Source organism: Mesoplodon mirus (assembly GCF_964341445.2).
Source record: "Mesoplodon mirus genome assembly, chromosome: 3".
In the NCBI taxonomy this organism is placed as follows: Eukaryota; Metazoa; Chordata; class Mammalia; order Artiodactyla; family Ziphiidae; genus Mesoplodon; species Mesoplodon mirus.
Genome location: NC_138978.1, coordinates 46,108,328 through 46,126,993, shown reverse-complemented (window position 1 = coordinate 46,126,993; position 18,666 = coordinate 46,108,328). Strand labels below are relative to the sequence as shown.

At 36.6% G+C, this 18,666-nt stretch overlaps 1 protein-coding gene across 1 annotated transcript in view; it reads left to right on the top strand.

Annotated features, from left to right (window-relative positions):
* Positions 1-18,666, top strand: part of EPS15 (epidermal growth factor receptor pathway substrate 15) — a 170,222-nt gene that overhangs the window by 109,230 nt on the left and 42,326 nt on the right. The window contains exons 14-19 of the mRNA XM_082613362.1: positions 6,922-7,083; positions 7,481-7,678; positions 12,704-12,907; positions 15,074-15,190; positions 15,420-15,510; positions 17,796-17,831. Of these exons, the coding sequence (XP_082469488.1) occupies positions 6,922-7,083; positions 7,481-7,678; positions 12,704-12,907; positions 15,074-15,190; positions 15,420-15,510; positions 17,796-17,831 (808 nt within the window). The remainder of the gene's footprint in view (positions 1-6,921; positions 7,084-7,480; positions 7,679-12,703; positions 12,908-15,073; positions 15,191-15,419; positions 15,511-17,795; positions 17,832-18,666) is intronic.

Here is an 18,666-nt window from a genome sequence, read left to right as displayed (position 1 = left end):
TGAGTGAACGTGTTTGCTCTTTGGAAGAGAAAGGGCAAGAATGAGTAAATATTATATTGGCTTGTTTATTCCCTTTCCTCTTGCATAAACTTTTCTTCTAGGGGTGCGTTTAAAGTGACTCTAAAATGCAAGTTTTGAAATCTGGTTCATTTTATTAAAGGAAACCAGCATCAATCCCACTATTGGTAGTTCGTACATAAAAATTCAGTTATGTTGGAATATTTTTATATTGGTATGAAACCATGAGAGGTATGTGATACTTAAAAAACTGCAAACTTGACATTTTATGATTATAAAGGTAACATGGGTCCCTAGTAATCATGTAAAATAAAGAAAAATATAAAAGGAAAGAAACCCTACAATTTCACGTTCCAGGGAGAGCCATTGTAACATTTTGCTATATTTTCTATGAATGTATATAAATGGCTTTATATTTATTTGCCATTATACTGTATATGCCTTTGTATTCAACTTTTAATTTTTATTATTTTTTATTTTTTGTCTGCGTTCGGTCTTCGTTGCTGCGCGCGGGCTTTCTCTAGTTACGGCGAGTGGGAGCAACTCTTCGTTGCGGTGCATGGGGTTCTCCTGCGGTGGCTTCTCTTGTTGCAGAGCACGGGCTCTAGGTGCGCGGGCTTCAGTAGTTGCCACGGGCCCTAGAGTGTGCAGGCTTCAGTAGTCGTGGCTTGCGGGCTCTAGAGCGCAGGCTCAGTAGTTGTGGCACACGGGCTTAGTTGTTCCACAGCATGTGGGATCTTCCCGGACCAGGGATCGAACCCATGTCCCCTGCCTTGGCAGACAGATTCTTAACCACTGTGCCACCAGGGAAGTCCCTGTATTCAACTTTTAAAAATTAGCATTATGTCCTAGACATTTTCTTACATTACATGACCCTTTTAAGGCAAATTTTATTTTTCTTAATTGTACTTACAATGTAAGTAGAGACATCATAATTACATCTATTTATAAAGACTAGGTATTATTAGTGATGTGAAGTCCAAGATTTTTCTTCGGGGTTTGAGAGGGTAGGAAATTAGACTAGAATATTCGAAGATGGGAATAAGTAACATATTTTTCCTATTCCTATTAAGCATTTCTTAAAAAATGCTTTTTGGATCAGTATATCATTATATATAAACCATATAATAATTTTATGAACAGAGTATTGACAGTGGATTGTTTTCCCAAATATAAAATTACTTCAGATCTGCAGGTGGCATGCTTTCAAAATATTTTGTAATTGAATTATGAGAATTTTTCAAACCACTGTAGTTTTTCAAGCTACTGCATTAAAGTGAAGCTGTTACTATGCCTTCCTGAAGAGTAAGAATAGAATATAATATAAATGTAAAAAAAGAAATTCATAAGTTTAAAAGCATGAGAAAGGTATATGCCACAGTGACGTGCTAAATCAGTAAAGATTATTTCCATATAATGGAAATTTTATTATTTAAAAATTTTTTTAAACTTTTTGGCTGTGCCACATAGGATGTGGGATCTTAATTCCCCAACTAGCAGTTGAACCCGGGTCCCCTGCATTGGAAGTATGGAGTCTTAACCACTGGACTAACAGGGAAGTCCCTGGAAATTTTAAATGTCAAATCAGTCTTGGTCTATTGACTGTACAAATATTGAATCAGCATAGAAATTTAGATATTATTTTAATTTAACAAAATGCATTTATTATAGGTCAGTTAGAGGCTAGTTTTAATATTTTGCTGTAGTTTAAATGCAGAGTGAAGCTTTCCCATAGTATGTTGAAAGAACATAAAGCCCTTTCTGTCAGCCTCAGGCACGTTTCCCACTAGTTTCTCCTAGATACTAGAATCCTTGTGATAGTTACGAATCATTGCCTAATTAATCGTCTGGAATGTGCGAGGTATTGTAGTAGATTGTGGAACCTCTAAGAAAGATGAGGCATTGGCTCTGTCCTTCAGCAGGTTATTATTTAGAGGTAACTATAATACAGTGTAGTAAGTGTCATAATAGAGGTTAGGTACAAACTGCTGTAAGAGCACAGGTAAAGGAACTTCAAGGTGGGTCAGAGGATATTACATTTGGCTGGGCCTTGAAGAATGAAAAGTGAGCTTCCAGATAGCAATGGTATGGAAGGGCATTCAAGGCAGAGCAGATGGTGTAGGAAAGGCACACGGACATTGAAGTATATTGTCTATTGGAGAAAGAAGAGGGTCTATTGAGGATGGGGCACAGGTGACCATGAAGAAAAGAGGGTAGTAAAAGAGGAAGGATAATGTGGGGCCCAGAATTGAAGGTTCTAAGGTATCTTGTAGCCTGTTTTACTTTATCCTATAGATAAGAGGGAACCATCGTATATTTTTGAAATAGCAGAGTGATTAAAGAAATCTCCTTTGCAATGAGTTATTTTTTTAAGAAAGTTAGACATTTGGAATAGGAAGAAACAAAGGCAAAATAAATTATGAATCAGGAGAGGGACAATGAAAACTAGCATGTGTCTATTGAGAGCCAATGTGAGGTGCATATCTAAAGGTGTATCTCCATTTTGAGTGTGGATTGGTTAACAGTATAAGCAAGGTTAAAAATTTAGGCATGCTGCTAAATTAATAAGAAAGTACTAGCAGAGCTCACCATTATGAATCTGTAATCACCTAGACTCATGGAATGTTAGCCCAAGAAGAGTCTTTCATTGATTATCCATTGTGTTGGCTCTTTTAAGGGAATTTTTTAAGGAAAGCATCATGGTAGTAGTTGTACTTTTAAATTAATCAGTTGGTTGAGAAAATATAAGTTAAAAAGCAATTATTAAAAACATTGTTCAGTGTCTTATTTAATCACAGAAGCATCTGCATATATTTGAAAAATAGTGGCACATGTGTGAAACAGTCTACAGACAGTGTATAGCATAGCATATAGCAGAGCTCAGACTCTGGAACGGGAAATGAGAACCTACTGTATTGCACAGGGAACTCTACTCAATGCTCTGTGGTGACCTAAATGAGAAGGAAATCCAAAAAAAGAGGGGATATGTGTATATGTATAGCTGATTTACTTTGCTGTACAGTATAAACTAACACAATATTGTAAAGCAACTATACTCCAATAAAAATTTTTTTAAAACCTAGTTTGAATTTATCACTTGCTTAATTGTATCTTTGAACAAGTTACTTGCTCAGCTGTGCCTCAATTTTCTCATGTGTAAAATGTGAATAATAGTATCTACCTCATAGACTTGTCATATGGGGTGTAAATGAGTGTAACAGTACCTAGCACAATGTAAGGGCCATTGAAAATGTTTGCTATCATGATGATGATGCTACCTTGTATAAGTCATGCAATCATTCAGAGACCTCTGATAAGTTTTTCTTCTATTTTCTTAGATTCTTATTCTGATGAATGATCATTGGGGTCTTTGAATAGTATGTTATTTAAAGGATATTGTTACTTTTAGAAACTTGTGTTCACAATTTTACTTCACTCTCTTCGAGATCTCTGCCCACCTCGTGCAGACACATGCCTTAGGAGTTATCAATCCATTCTTCTTTCTCACCCATGGTTCCTGGAGACAATTAATCAAGTCCTAATTCCCTATGGAATCCTTTGTATATAATGAATTAACCTCTCTCCTGTCCATCTGCAGTGGTACTAGTAATTTACCATTCTTCAGAGAATTGGGAAAATAGTCATTCAAATGATCTTCTCTGGTTCAAATGAGGAACCCCAATTGTCAGAGGATATGTAAATTTGGCCATCTTGGCTGCTATGTTTCATGGTGGTAATGATAATGGCAAGGTTGCATTCATCTGTCTCTCAACTCTCCCTTGTACAGAGATTTCCCATTGTATTTTTTTTTAATCTCTGTATCCGTTTTTTTTTAATAAATTTATTTATTTATTATTTTTGGCTGTGTTGGGTCTTTGTTGCTGCACGCAAGCTTTCTCTAATTGTGGTGAGCGGGGGCTACTCTTTGTTGCAGTGTGCTGGCTTCTCTTGTTGCAGAGCACGGGCTCTAGGCGCATGGGCTCCAGTAGTTGTGGCGCATGGGCTCTAGAGTGCAGGCTCGGTAGTTGTGGCGCACGGGCTTATTTGCTCCGCGGCATGTGGTATATTCCTGGACCAGGGCTCGAACCTGTGTACCCTGCGTTGGCAGGCGGATTCTTTTTTTTTTTTTTTTTTTTTTTTTTGCGTTACACGGGCCTCTCACTGTTGCGGCCTCCCCCGTTGCGGAGCACAGGCTCCAGACGTGCAGGCCCAGCAGCCATGGCTCATGGGCCCAGCCGCTCCACGGCATGTGGGATCTTCCCGGACCGGGGCACGAACCCGTGTCCCCTGCATCGACAGGCGGACTCTAAACCACTGCGCCACCAGGGAAGCCCGGCAGGCGGATTCTTAACCACTGTGCCACCAGGGAAGCCCCTAATCTCTGTATCCTTTATCATTAAGCATAAGGCCTAGCACATAGATGAATAAATAAACATGTCATTTTCAAAATGGTTTATCTTTTTTTGTTTTAAGAAGTTCTTTCTTACACTGAGATCTGTATTTTCTTCTGCACATTTTAAAGTTTTGTCTTTCACATTAGGTCTGTAATATACCTGGAATTAATTTTTCTGTTTGGTATGATTTAGAGACTTATAATTTTTTTCTTCTTTCCATACGGGTATGCCCAGCATCATTTATTGAATAGTTAGTTCTCTTTTCCTCCGGTCAATTTTAATGGCATGCCTTCGCATCATTTTTTCTGTATATATCTAGATCTGTGTCTAAGTTCTATTTTCTCTTCCTTTGATCTGTTTGTCTATCCTTGAATCAAACCAGGCTGTCTTAGTTATCTTAGCTTTCCAGTAATTCATAGTATCTTATAGGGTAAGTCCTTTTTATATTTTATAATGCTGTTTTTGGTTTTTTTCTTTGTTCTTCCAAATGTGTTTTAGAATATGTTCTTCCAAAGCTTTTCAGGTTCCTTGGAAAATCTTGTTAGGATTTCCATTGGAGTGTATAGATTAATTAGGAGAGAATTAACATCTTTATTATGTTACTCATCATTCACTAAATAGTAATGGAGTACCTCTTGTATACTGGGAACTGGGAATTTAGCAGTGAAAAAAATTCACAAATATCCCTGGACTCATGGAGCTTACTTTCTAGTAGAAGGAAATATGTTCTATTACTCATAGTAGCCAAAACTAGGATCAGTCTAAATGTCCATCAAATGTATATCCATACAATGGAATACTACTCAGCAATAAAAAGGAACAAACTACGTATACATGCAGTAACATGGATGAATCTCAAAATATACTGGGTATAAGAATACAGTAGACTACAAAACAAAAAAGAAAGAATACAGTAGACTACACATTACCATAGACTACATATTAAATGATTCTATTTATATGAAATGTCTATAAAAGGTAAAATTATAGCAACAGAAAGCAGGTCACTGGTTGCCTGGGGCTTGAAATGGGAATGAGAATTGACTCCTAAATGGTATGAAGGAACTTTTTAGGTTGTGGAAGTGTTATAAAGCTGAATTGTGGTGATCATTGCACAACTGTATATATTTACTAAAACTCACTGAATTGTATACTTACAATGGGCAACTTTTATGGTTGTATAAATTATATCTCATAAAGCTATTTAATTATTTTATGCCAACTCAGATGTAACTTGAAAACATGCTAAGTTGCAAAGAAGCCAGTCACAAAAAAACACGTTGTATGAGTCCATTCATATAAAATATCTAGAACAGACAAAGCTATAGAGATAAGAAGTAGATTGGTGGTTGCCTAGGGCTGGGGTGATGGGGAGGGAAATAGGGAGTGACTTGCTAACGGGTATGGGGTTTCTTTTTGCAATGGCAAAAATGTTCTAAAATTGTTGTGGTCATGGTTCCACAACTCTGTAAATATACTAAAAACCATTGACTAGTACACTTTAAATGGGTGAATTGTATGGTATGTGAATTATCTCAATAAAGCTCTTCTAGAAAATAAATAAAATTATATGCTGTATATGAAGGAGAATCAGTGGAGGGAGATGTTGGTGGGTGGTGGTGAGGAAAGCCTCACTGAGAAGTTAACAGTTGAGCAAAGACTTCAAAGAGATGGGGGATTGAGGCATGTGGATACTTGGAGGAAGAGCTTTCTAGGAAGAGGGGATAATCAGTGAAAGATCCTGAGAAGGGAGCATATCTGACATGTTTGAGAAGCAGCAGTAAGGCCAGTGTGGCTGAAATAGAGTGGGCAAGGGAGAGAGCAGTAGGAAATGAAGCTGGGAGATGGGATCACATGGGGCCATTGTAAAGACTTGGGTTTTTACAGTAAGGGAGATAAGGAGTCAGTGCAGAGTTTTGCGTAGAGGAGTGACATCATCTGACGTAGGTTTTTAACAGTGGCTGCTATGCTGAAAATAAACTGAAAGGTAGCATGCGTGGAAGAATGGAAACCAATTAGAAGACAGCAGTCTAGGAGAGAGAGAGAAGTGACTGGGACCAAGGTTGAAGAGAAACGTGGCCAGTTTTTTAAGTATATTTTGAAGGAAGGAGAAAATAATTTGCTGACAGTTTGGAGATGAGATGTGAGAGAAAGAGAAGAGTCAAAGAAGATGCTATATTTTTTGGCCAGAGAAAGTGAGAGGGGGGAAGATGGAGGATAAAGCAGATGGGGTGGGGGAAATGCCAGGAGTTCTGTTTTTGATATGTTAGAGAAGCCCATCAGACATCCAAGGATGGATTTGAGTAAGCGAATTGAATTTCTAAATCTGGAATCTAGGAAAGAAGTCCTCAAGTAAAGATTGTATTTAAAGCTATGAATCCTCCAATCCATCAACACAATATACTTAATTAAGATGAGACTTTACTTTCCCTTAAGATAGGCTTTTATAAATTGTTAACCTTCCCCTGCCTCCAAAGATAATAAATATGTTAATTTTCCTGTATTTCAGGATCTTCAAGATGAAGTTCAAAGGGAGAATACCAATCTGCAAAAACTGCAGGCCCAGAAACAGCAAGTACAGGAACTCCTTGATGGGCTGGATGAGCAGAAAGCTCAGCTGGAGGAACAACTGCAGGAAGTCAGGAAGAAGTGTGCTGAGGAGGCCCAGCTGGTAAAGCCTGCCGGTTTACTGCTGCCTGTGTCTATACCTTAGTTGCTTTTGCTGGCTTAAGATGGAAACATCTCTGCTTCTTGTTGCTTTTATTGTTAGGTGGCAGTCTAGTCAACCTGAAGTTCAGGGAATTGAAGGAGATGGGGCATGTTTCATCCAGAAATTACAGGGGAAATAGGACACTTCATATATTTTTTTTCCAAATTTTAGTTGGAGGTATGGTACCTATGCCTTCCACTCTCCTCTGTCAGTCCCCTGATTGCCCTTCTCTACAAAAAATACATCAAAAAACCACCAAAATAGTAAACTAAACAAATAAACATAATGTATTATGGAATATTTTAATGATATTTCTTTTTTTAATCCCCCTTTCTTCTCATTCACCTCTGTGTTATAGATCTCATCCCTGAAAGCTGAATTAACTAGTCAAGAATCACAGATCTCCACTTATGAAGAAGAGCTGGCCAAAGCTAGGGAAGAGCTGAGTCGCCTACAGCAAGAAACAGCAGAGTTGGAGGAGAGTGTGGAGTCAGGGAAGGCCCAGCTGGGACCTCTTCAGCAGCACCTGCAAGATTCACAGCAGGAAATAAGTTCAGTAAGTCTTTGTGGCAGTGAAAAATACACTCAAATGGGCACTCACATACCCTTTTAGTAAATAATATTTTCTCGATCTGCTTCTTCTCCCTCTGCCTAGTTTATTTTTCATTTTCAGTCATTTTGTATGAATAGGCTTCTTGTCACCTGTCATAAGTTAAAACTGTCACGTATCTTGTGCATCTTATGGTTATCACTGGAGTCTGGTTGAGTGTGCAGGATTTGTGGTTAGATGGCTTAGGTTTAAATGCTGGCTCTGCCACTTACTGCCTCAATCTTCTCAGTATCAGATTCCTCATCTTTAAAATTGGAGGACTTGGGGGGACTTGCCTGGTGGTGCACTGGTTAAGAATCCACCTAGAAACATACATTTTTATCCTAACATTTAGCACAGTTCTTGTCCCAGTGTAGATACTCAATAAACAGGTAGGAAACCCAAAAGAAAGTCATCCTAGTGGGAATGATACCAGATAAATAAATGGACAGTCTTTAAAATGGTTTTCTTTGAGTTTTTTAAAAAAACTGTTGTTTAAAGTATAATTTATAGACCATAAAATTAACCAGGTTTTTCAGTGCTCTTTCTACTCTGCCACTAAACACCATGACAGTCTCTGTCATTGGAAATCGAAATGAACACGGTGCGCTGGGCGGTGTTTCCTTTTCTTTTTTCCTTCAGTAATAACAAACACGATTGCACAGTCACTCATAAAATGTTCGTTACTCTCCCCACCCAACAACATCCTGATTTTTAGTTTAAACTGTTAGCTTGAAGCATTAGGCATTTCAACAATAAAAAACCATTCTCTTTCCAGTATACCTTCAATTTTTTCTTATAAATATTCATTTGAATATTTCCATTTGTGGTGGAAGTTTGCTGATTTACTGGAAATTGATTCTGTTCCCTGGAAATGTCACTTGGGTTAGCCCTGCGTGGCCCTGCTGGGCTAAAATCCAAAGTCCAAGTACTGATTTTTGAACCCAGAGTTCTGTGTAAGATCCAAAAAAAAAAAAAAAAATAACCAGTTTTAAGGATCCAATTCAATGATTTTCAGTAAATTCAGAGTTGCTCAAACATCCCAATCTAGTTTTAGAACATTTCCATCACTCCCAAAAGATCCTTGTGCCCATTTATCGTCAGTCTCCACTCTTACCCCTAGGTAACTACTAATCTATGTTTTGCTTCTACAAATTTGCCTTTTCTGAACATTTCACATAGAGAAAATCAAGCACTGTGTGGTCTTCCTCATGTGGTTTCTTTCACTTAACATGTTTTTGAGGCCCATCCATGTTGTAGCATGTAACAACATTATAGTCCATTGTATAAGGTATTTTGTTTACCCATTCATCAATTAATGGGCATTTGGATCCTTTCCACTTGTTGACTATTACAAATAATGCTGCTTTGAATTTTGTATTTGCATACAATTCTTTGTGTGGACATATGTCTTCATTTCTCTTGGATATGAAAGTTGTTTATATTGTAAAGTTATGTTAAACTTTTTTTTTTTTAACTTTAAATTGCCAAACTTTTCCAAACTGGCTGAACCATTTTATGCTCCCCCTAGCAGTGTATGAGGGTTCCAAGTTTCTCCACATTCTTACCAACACTTATTGTCTTTTTGATTATAGTCATTCCTGTAGATGTAAAGTGGTACTTAATAGTTTTTAATTTGTAATTCTCTTATGACTAGAGATGTTGATCATCTTTTCATGTGCTTATTAGCCATTTGTATATCCTTCTGGATGAAACATCTGTTTAAGTCCCTTACCCATTTTTAAAAAATGGGTTCTTCTTATTATTAAATTAAAAGAGTTTTAAAATATATATATATGTATTCTAGAGATAAGTCTTTTATCAGATAGTTAGTTGATTTGCAAATAGTTTCTCCCAGTCTCTGGCTTGTCTTTTCATTTTCTTTTCTTTGACTTTTTTGAACGAGAATTTCTTTCAAAGGAAGGAGCATAAATGAGAAAAATAGAAAGGACTCCGGATATTATAAATTATCAGAAAATAAAACAGTGTTTTTGAGCATGGAAAATAGTTTCAGCAGGCTGTACTACCAAGTGTGCCAGAATATATTTGGTATCTGTGAAAGGAATTAGATCCTTGTGTCTGATCTCCAAACCTTAAGAATAAACATACCAAACTGTTACACTTGACTCAGTGACTATATGTCTTTGCACAGAGGGCCTATAAAAAAGAAGTTGCTCTCGAAAGCTTAACTATAGCTTTTCTGGGAAAAGAAATAGCTAAGGAAAAATGTTCTGACTTGCTGAATTTTTATTTTTACTTCTTACCTTGTATTTGCAAGAAAACAAAGAACCTTTGACCTTAAGTCTATGTAACTTACTTATACAATATATACTATTTATCCAAGTATTTCTGGCACTCTAAATGTTTATTGTACTTTTCTTGCACAATTTGCAAAGAGCTTATGTTAGTTGTGTGATTTTTTTTTTTTTCTGTATCCTCTAAGTTTATGTAGAGAGTAAGGCTTAGTGACAGGTGCATGGGAGAACCAGACACAGGAAAACTTAGTTGTGTTCACGATTCTATTGATTGTCTCAGAAATAACTATAAGGAATAAACTGTCCTAAATAGAACTTTCTGATAGGCAAGTATTTCACCCTACTGTTTCATCTGTATGATGGGTATTATTTTAGTATTAATGTTTTAAATTTTAAACTGCAAGGTAGTAGTAGGCATTAAAATTGATTTAATGGTCATAATAAATTTTTTAAATGAAATAAGGGAGAACAGGAAATATCAGCATGCATTACATGCAGTAAGGGTAAGTATTACTTCGTGGAACTTGTTTTACCACTGTATGTGTGTGTGTGTGTGTATAATTATATATATGATGTATTCATCTATATATGTGTTTATGTATATAAATACACACAGAGAGACATGTTCAAACATATATATTTACTGGGTCAGGGAATCTATTTCTTTCTATGGATTAAAGTACAAGTAAGTTTATAAGCCCCTGCTCTGTAACACTAGGAATATACAAGGCCTATGCTGTGGATTAATAAATATGTAGTATTTTTGGATTGTTAGTTTAAATCCTAAATACAGTGCAGTTTGGTAGATATGTACATATATGCTTATTGATGCCCACTGTTTAAATTTATAAGCATAATAGTTGTGTTTTTCAGTGAACATATATTAAGCACTTAGAGTATGCATCATTGTGCTAGATGTTGGAGATACAAAGTTGATAACAAAAATTGTGGTCTCTACCCTCAGGCTCAAGTCTTTAACTTTTTAAAAATAGAGTGAATTAGTGGAAAAGTAACAGGAAAATTTAATTGCTATAATAGTGAGAAATGCAGTGTGCCAGGCACTCTTACACACATTGTCCATCTTTTACATAGGCCTTTGCATTTTTATTTTATTTATTTATTATTTTTTTTGCGGTACGCAGCCCTCTCACTGTTGTGACCTCTCCCATTGCAGAGCACAGGCTCCGGACGCACAGGCTCAGCGGCCATGGCTCATGGGCCCAGCCGCTCCGTGGCATGTGGGCTCTTCCCGGACCGGGGCACGAACCTGTGTCCCCTGCATCGGCAGGCAGACTCTCAACCACTGCGCCACCAGGGAAGCCCAGGCCTTTACATTTTACAGAGTTCTTTCAAATCTATCTTTTGCTCCATTTAACAGTCATCTATGGAGATAGTTCTTACTACCTTTATGGATTAAGGAATGGAGGCTTGGAGAGGTTACTTTGACTAAGATCACCTAACTAGAAGGTGATAGAGCTAGATTTACATCTGTCCCCCAGTCCAGATGTTCTTTTCCCAGGTTATGACCCTGAAAAGACCTTTGGTAAATTACAGATTCCAAATTGAGCAACTTAAAAACCTTATGGGGAATGTTAGGGGAATAAGATTGGGGAACAGAGCCTTGATTTACAAAATGTCAATAGGTAATTTTTATATTTGCTAAAAACAAAAAATACAACATGCTAATAAAGAGGACTCCAATATAATTAAAAAATATATTTTTTTTTGTGAAAATGGATGCTATTCAGTAAAATTTCATTTATTATTCCTTTTCATTAGAAACAGTTTTTTTTTGTTTTGTTTTGTTTTTTTGCGGTACGGGGGCCACTCACTGTTGTGGCCTCTCCCGTTGTGGAGCACAGGCTCCGGACGCACAGGCTCAGCAGCCATAGCTCACGGGCCCAGCCGCTCCACAGCATGTGGGATCTTCCCGGACCGGGGCACGAACCCGTATCCCCTGCATCGGCAGGCGGACTCTCAACCACTGTGCCACCAGGGAAGCCCTAGAAACATTTTTTGATTCTGCTCTCTCAGTTTCTTTGAGGTATATGTAAATTTGTTTTAACTGTAGACGTTGGTATAAATAAGCATTTTTTCCTTCCTCTGGTGCCCCACATTTTTCTTTTTATATATATTACAATTTATTGCATACCACTTTTTGTCCCACTGTTGTCCCAGGTGTATAAAGTCACTTGGCTATTGAGATTTAAAAAAATCCTTTATTTAACCTGTTTGGCATACCTTAGATTTAGAGACTACTTCCTAGGGCTCTAGCCCATTAATAAGTAATGCCAGAGGATAGGACATGAGCTTATTTCACCTTTGTCTTCACTTCTCTTCTTCCCAGTAGGAGTATGGATGGCTCCAAAGTCTTATGTACTCTCCCTCAACGTCCTTTCTCTCTCCTAAAGCTTCATCACAAAATCTTCTCTTGCTCTGCCACTGTGCTATCTTTTTCCTAGTACCCTGAACTTTTTTCTAATTATATTCTAAAGGACTGCCAATTTGCAGATATTTGAATTAAAATTCTTAGAGCGTCAGAAGATGTACAAAAAGCAAATCCATATATATTGGAATTTCAAGAGGAGAACTTGCTGGGGGATGGATTACTAAGTCATGCTGCATTCCTTAATGGAAGCAAATTTATCCTTGACCAAGTCTAAGTATATAGTTATTTTTACATTACATGTCTTTCTATTAATAAATTCTGTTTTGTATTTCTACTTTGTGTTGACAGATGCAAATGAAACTGATGGAAATGAAAGAGCTGGAAAACCATAATAATCAATTAAATTGGTGCAGTAGTCCACACAGCATTCTTGTGAATGGCGCTACAGATTATTGCAGTCTCAGCACCAGCAGCAGTGAAACAGCCAATCTTAATGAGCACACTGAAGGCCAGAGCAACCTAGAGTCTGAGTCCATACACCAGGAGTCTCCAGTGAGTCTAATAGTTCCTTAAATTTCATAATCAACTTCAGAAAAAAAAATTAATTCAGATCGAAGTTTTGTTGACATCATACCTAATGTAAATATGTGGCCTTGCCTCATCTGAGACAGTTGAGAGGCAGAGAATGGGTTCTAACAGTTTTAACTAGTGTAGAAATATAATTTTAACTGATCTATTGTTATAGAGCATGTTTTCAGAATAGTAGTTCTGTATATAGTAACTTTTAAAAATAGTTTTTAAGTACTCTTGCCCAAAGCTGAAAGTAATTCTTTATTTCATAACATTGAGGACATTTATTTACTGTTTTTTTTTGGAGAACACCAACTAATGCAAGAGTGCTGCTGTTATGTATGAGAGCTACAGAGACAAAAGACCTTTAACCCCGTCTTCAAGCTGCACACAGTCTAGTCATGTAACACTGTGTTAAAATGCTGTGATAGGGCTTCCCTGGTGGCGCAGTGGTTGAGAGTCCACCTGCCGATGCAGGGGACACGGGTTCGTGCCCCGGTCTGGGAAGATTCCACATGCCGCGGAGTGGCTGGGCCCGTGAACCATGGCCGCTGAGCCTGTGCGTCCGGAGCCTGTGCTCCACAACGGGAGAGGCCGCAACAGTGAGAGGCCCGTGTACCGCAAAAAAAAAAAAAAAAAAAGGCTGTGATAAAGTAAGCATAGGATACTCAGGTAGGACAGCTTGGAGGAGGCTCAGAGAAGATGTCATAGGGAAGCTTTACAAGTAGCCATTGAAGTGAGAAGGGGTTAAGCAACAGAGAAGGTGGTACATTCCTAGCAGAGGAAACAGCATTAGCATAGGTATGAAATGGGAGAAAACGTGCTGCACAGGATCATGAGAAGTTTTTGGAGGATATTTTGTGATGGTGGGGAATGTATTGGTAGGAGATGAGGCTCTCTCCTAGGGGGTTACCTGCATTACCTCTGGTACTTTTTATCAAGATAGAGATGTCTGTGCCCCACTTCAAACTTGTTGAACTAGAGTTTCTGGGTTGGAGCCAGGTACATATATTATAAAAACAAATTCCATGGGTGATTATGATGTGTACCTAGATAAAAATGACCACTTGTAGGTCAGAAAGGACCAGAGAGTAAGAAATTTGGATTCATCTTGAAGCATTGGGGAATTCGTCTTAGTACAGTGAGTAGCTATTGAAGAATTTTTAAGCAAGAAGTGACAGGATTGAGTTTACCTTTTAAAAAATGTGGATAGGGAATTCCCTGTTGGTCCAGTGGTTAGGACTCAGCGCTTTCACTGCCGTGGCCCAGGTTCAAGTCCAGGTCAGGGAACTAAGATCATATAAGCCGTGCGGTGCAGCCAAAAAAAAAAAAAAAGTGGATAATAGATTGAAGAGTAGGACTGGACGCATAGCCATATGGTAAGAGACTGTTGGAATGGTCTGTTTGAGAATTGTTTTAACCTAGACTTAACCAGTAACAGGAGGGATGATGATGAGAAGAATGCAAATTTGAGAGATATTAAGGATGTAAAATTAACAGACTTAATATTATTTAGACAGTGCAGTCTTGGATATATTATACAATATTTTTAAAGCACAAAATGGAGATTAATAGGTTATCCTTCAAAGACATAGGGTGGTATGAAATGGAGATTGCCCTTTGCACTTCTTAGATCAGAAATTTAGATCCAGAAAACAGTGGGAAGCCATTGAAGGACTTTTAACCAGAGAGTCATGATCAGATTCACACTTTATATCTATTGCTTTGGCTACCATAAGAAGGTAGATGGGAAGGACACATATTGGAGGCAGAAGGCAGTTGGAAGGTTATTACTACAGTAACACGGACCAGAAATGATGATACTGGAAATGAATGATAGTGACAGTGAGGATGGAGAAGAAAGGAAGGATTTAAGAAAGAGATAGGAGGTAGACTCAGCAAGACTTAGAATATAGCTGGGGGATGACCAAAGGGAAGTAGTTAAGAAAGACCTGAAGTTTTCTGGCTTTGAGTGGCTTTGATGCTTGGTAATACCATTTTCTTAAGAAAGATTATGGGAGAAGTCATTCACTGAATATGTTCTGCTTGTCTTTTAAAATTTTTTAGTAATTTTTGACTATTCTTTGTCCGTTTCCCCTGCCAAGTAGAAAATACATTGTAAGTCTATGAAGAATTAATATTTTGTAGGCAAGAAGTAGTCCTGAAATACCACCTTCTGGTGTGACTGATGAAAACGAAGTGGTGACTACAGTTGCTAAGGAAAAAGTTTGTCCTGAATTTAATAGTGACAGACATTCAAAAGAGGTAAAAATAATTTTATAATTAAATGTTTTTATCACTGTCTTCTCAAGATGGGCTGTACACTATTTTAGTCTAAGGAAAGAGAAAAATGTGTTAAATGGACTTTATGACCACAAAAATATTTGTTATGTTACCATCAGTTGATTTTTCAAACATGTTATTTTATTTTTAAATGTTACCTTTTAAAACATCGGTTTCTAAAACTTTTTTTTTAATTTAAAATTATTTTTAGGAAGATCCATTTAATGTAGAATCAAGTTCACTGACAAATCCAGTTGCAGATTCAAACTTGGATTTTTTCCAGTCTGATCCTTTTGTTGGCAGTAAGTACTCTTATATTTATATTATAGATTTACCAAAAAGGGTTTTAATACATAAGCTATATAGGAATTTGGGCTTTAGTTTTGAGAGCCTACTCATTATAAAAAAAGTAAAAGGGACAGTGAGGTTTTATATAGTCAGATTTTAGTATTTGTCCCCTTCAGGCAACTAAGTCCTGGAACTAAGCCTTTGCTTATGTCTCAGGGACCCCTAATTAAGAGTATGTTTCTTCTTCAGAATAGGAGTCCAAAGAAAGAGGAGATTGGGCACTCTTAAGTCAACAGGCAATTATTTACCAAAAGTGCCAACACCATGCTTTTAAAAGAGTGGAAATTGTAGTAGTTAGTAGCCCGATCACTGCCCTTAAGGTGCCTACAGTCTTACTGAAAAAATATGAGTTTAATAAATTAAAATGTCTGATGTCATTGTAAACTATGTTAAATACCACTTGTTTCAAAGTTCTTTTTGCTTTTTACTTATTTCCAAACTCACCTTGCGAAACTGATAGGTCAGTTTTAAAGATGGGAAACTGAGGTACATAAATGGAATAATTTGTTTAGAGTCATGGCAGAAATGAGCCTAGAAATTAGAACTCTTTTTAAAAAAACTTCTTTATTGATAAAGTGATAAAAGGTATATAAATTGAGCATTTAAAGTATACAATTAAATTGTTTGAGTACATTCACAGAGTTGTATAATTCTCACTAAAATCTAATTTTGGAACTTTTTTTATCACCCCATAGAGCAACTCCATACCCATTATAAGTCACTTCCCATTCCCCTATCCCCAGCTCTAGGCAACCACTAATCTACTTTCTGTCTCTGTAGATGTGCATACTTATGGAATTACACAATACATGTTTATGTCTGGCTTCTTTCATTTAGCCTAATATTTTCAAGGGTTACTCATGTTGCAGTATGGTTCAATATCTCATTTCTTTTTATCGATGAATATTATTACATTGGATGGATATACCACATTTTATTCATTGGTTGATGGACATTTGTGTTGTTTCCACTTTTTTGGCTCCTTTGAATAATGCTATTTTGAACATTTATATACAACTTTTTGTGTGGATATATGTTTACATTTCTCCGGGGTATATATCAGATCATGGTACTCTATTTAATCATTTGAGGAACTGCCAAACTGTTTTTCAAAGTGTCTGTACCATTATACATTCCCACCAGTATTGTATGTGGGTTGCAGTTTCTCCATATCTTTGCCAACACTTGTCACTGTCTATCCTTTTGATTATAGCCATCGTAGTGAGTGTGAAATGGTATCTTATTTGGGTTTGATTTGTATTTCCTTAATGACTAACATTGTTGAACATCTTTCTTTATGGTTATTGACCATCCATATATCTTCTTTGGAGAAACATGTATTCATATCATTTGCCCTTTTTTAAATTGGGTTGTTTGTCTTTTTATTGTTGATTTGTAAGAGTTCTTTACATATCTGAATAGAAATCCCTTATCAAGCATATGCTTTGCAACTATTTTCTTGTGTTCAGTGTTGTCTTAATTTTGATGAAGTCTAACTTACCTATTTAAAAATTTTTTCTCACTCGTGCTTTTGATTTCATATCTAAGGTCCAAAGTCATGAAGATTTACTTATTCTGCTAAGAGCTTTATAGTTTTAGCTGTTATATTTAGGTATTTGATCCATTGAGTTAATTTTGTATATGGTGTGAGATAGGGGTCCAACTTTTTTCTTTTGCATGTGGATATTCAGTGTCCCAGCACCATTTGTTGAAAAGACAGTTCTTTAACCCCATTGAGTTGTCTTGGAACTCTTGTCAAAAATCAAATGACAATAAATGTGTAAGGGTTTATTTCTAGACTCTTCAATTCTATAAGCACTTTTTTTTTTTTTTTTACCTCAGTGAAACTTAGTGTCTTTGTTCCTAAAGTGTTGATGGTAATACCTATCCAGTAATCCATTGAAAAGTAGAGATTTTATTAGTAAAATTCTTGCTGTCATGCCTGTCTTTTCCCCTCCATCTGTAACCTGACCTTGTGGTCAAGAGGTAAGTATAGCTGAATCTAATTCAGATTTGCCTCTTTTATGAGGTGTATTGATGTTCTGCCCTTACTTATTACTTTTTAAAAATATTTCCTTAAGGTGGATGGCATTCATTGTTTTACCTACTTTGAGGTAGAGTTAATGAAACAAACTTTGCATTAAGAAACTTTGCTTTTGTTTTAAAGTTACCCTTTAAGTAATGGTGCCACAACAGTGAATATTGTGATTTTGATTTCTGCTTATTTATTTTATCACAGATGATCCTTTCAAGGATGATCCTTTTGGGAAAATTGGTTAGTATATTATTGAGGTCCTTCTTAGCTTTAATTTGATTATACTTAATTATAAGCTTATGTTATATTTAGGAATGAGATCTCACAGTTGGGTAGTTATAGGAAATGGACTTCCTTTTTATTCAGTTTTAAAATTGACCCAAGCCCTCACTAAGATGTTGTATGTGCCTGGCATTTTCAGAGAAAAAGTGGTAGATACTTGTGAATTTGCTTAATAAACTGTTAGCTGTACTTTATAAAAAAAGATATTAGTGCTTGTACTTTGATGCTTTTAATAGTATTTACACTGATTTCTCCTTATTAGCCAAGGATTAAATAAACAAAATGATCTACATTACTACAGGGTTTAGAACTTTTGTTTTCCTAAGATTAAAGCCTATTGGAATGAATGGGGGAAGAGTAAAGATCTTAAAGAATTACTAAGTGTTAAGCTTTTTAAGATATTCTTTCTCTGGGATTTTTGCATTAGAATAAAGCAAATCTTGTGTACCATTTAGTTATGCTTCCCAAACCTGTTCCAAACTATTGGCTGTAACCCTTGAGCTCAGAGGGAGAAATACATTTAGAAGTTTTTGTTGTTTCTTTAGTTATGATAGCATAGAATAAGGGTCTCAAAATGGGATCACTTGATATTATATGCTAATTTAAAAATAAGTTTATTAGGTGAAAGACTGTCTTTTATCAAAACCACAAAGGAAACTGTGATTCTGTCCCCACCCCCAAAATTAAAATCACCAGTTTAGAGGAATTATTAATCCTAGCATATAGGCAACATTTGTGTAGTAAGTGTTGGAATTACTGATTTGCTTTGAATGAATGATGAACAAGTAGGAAA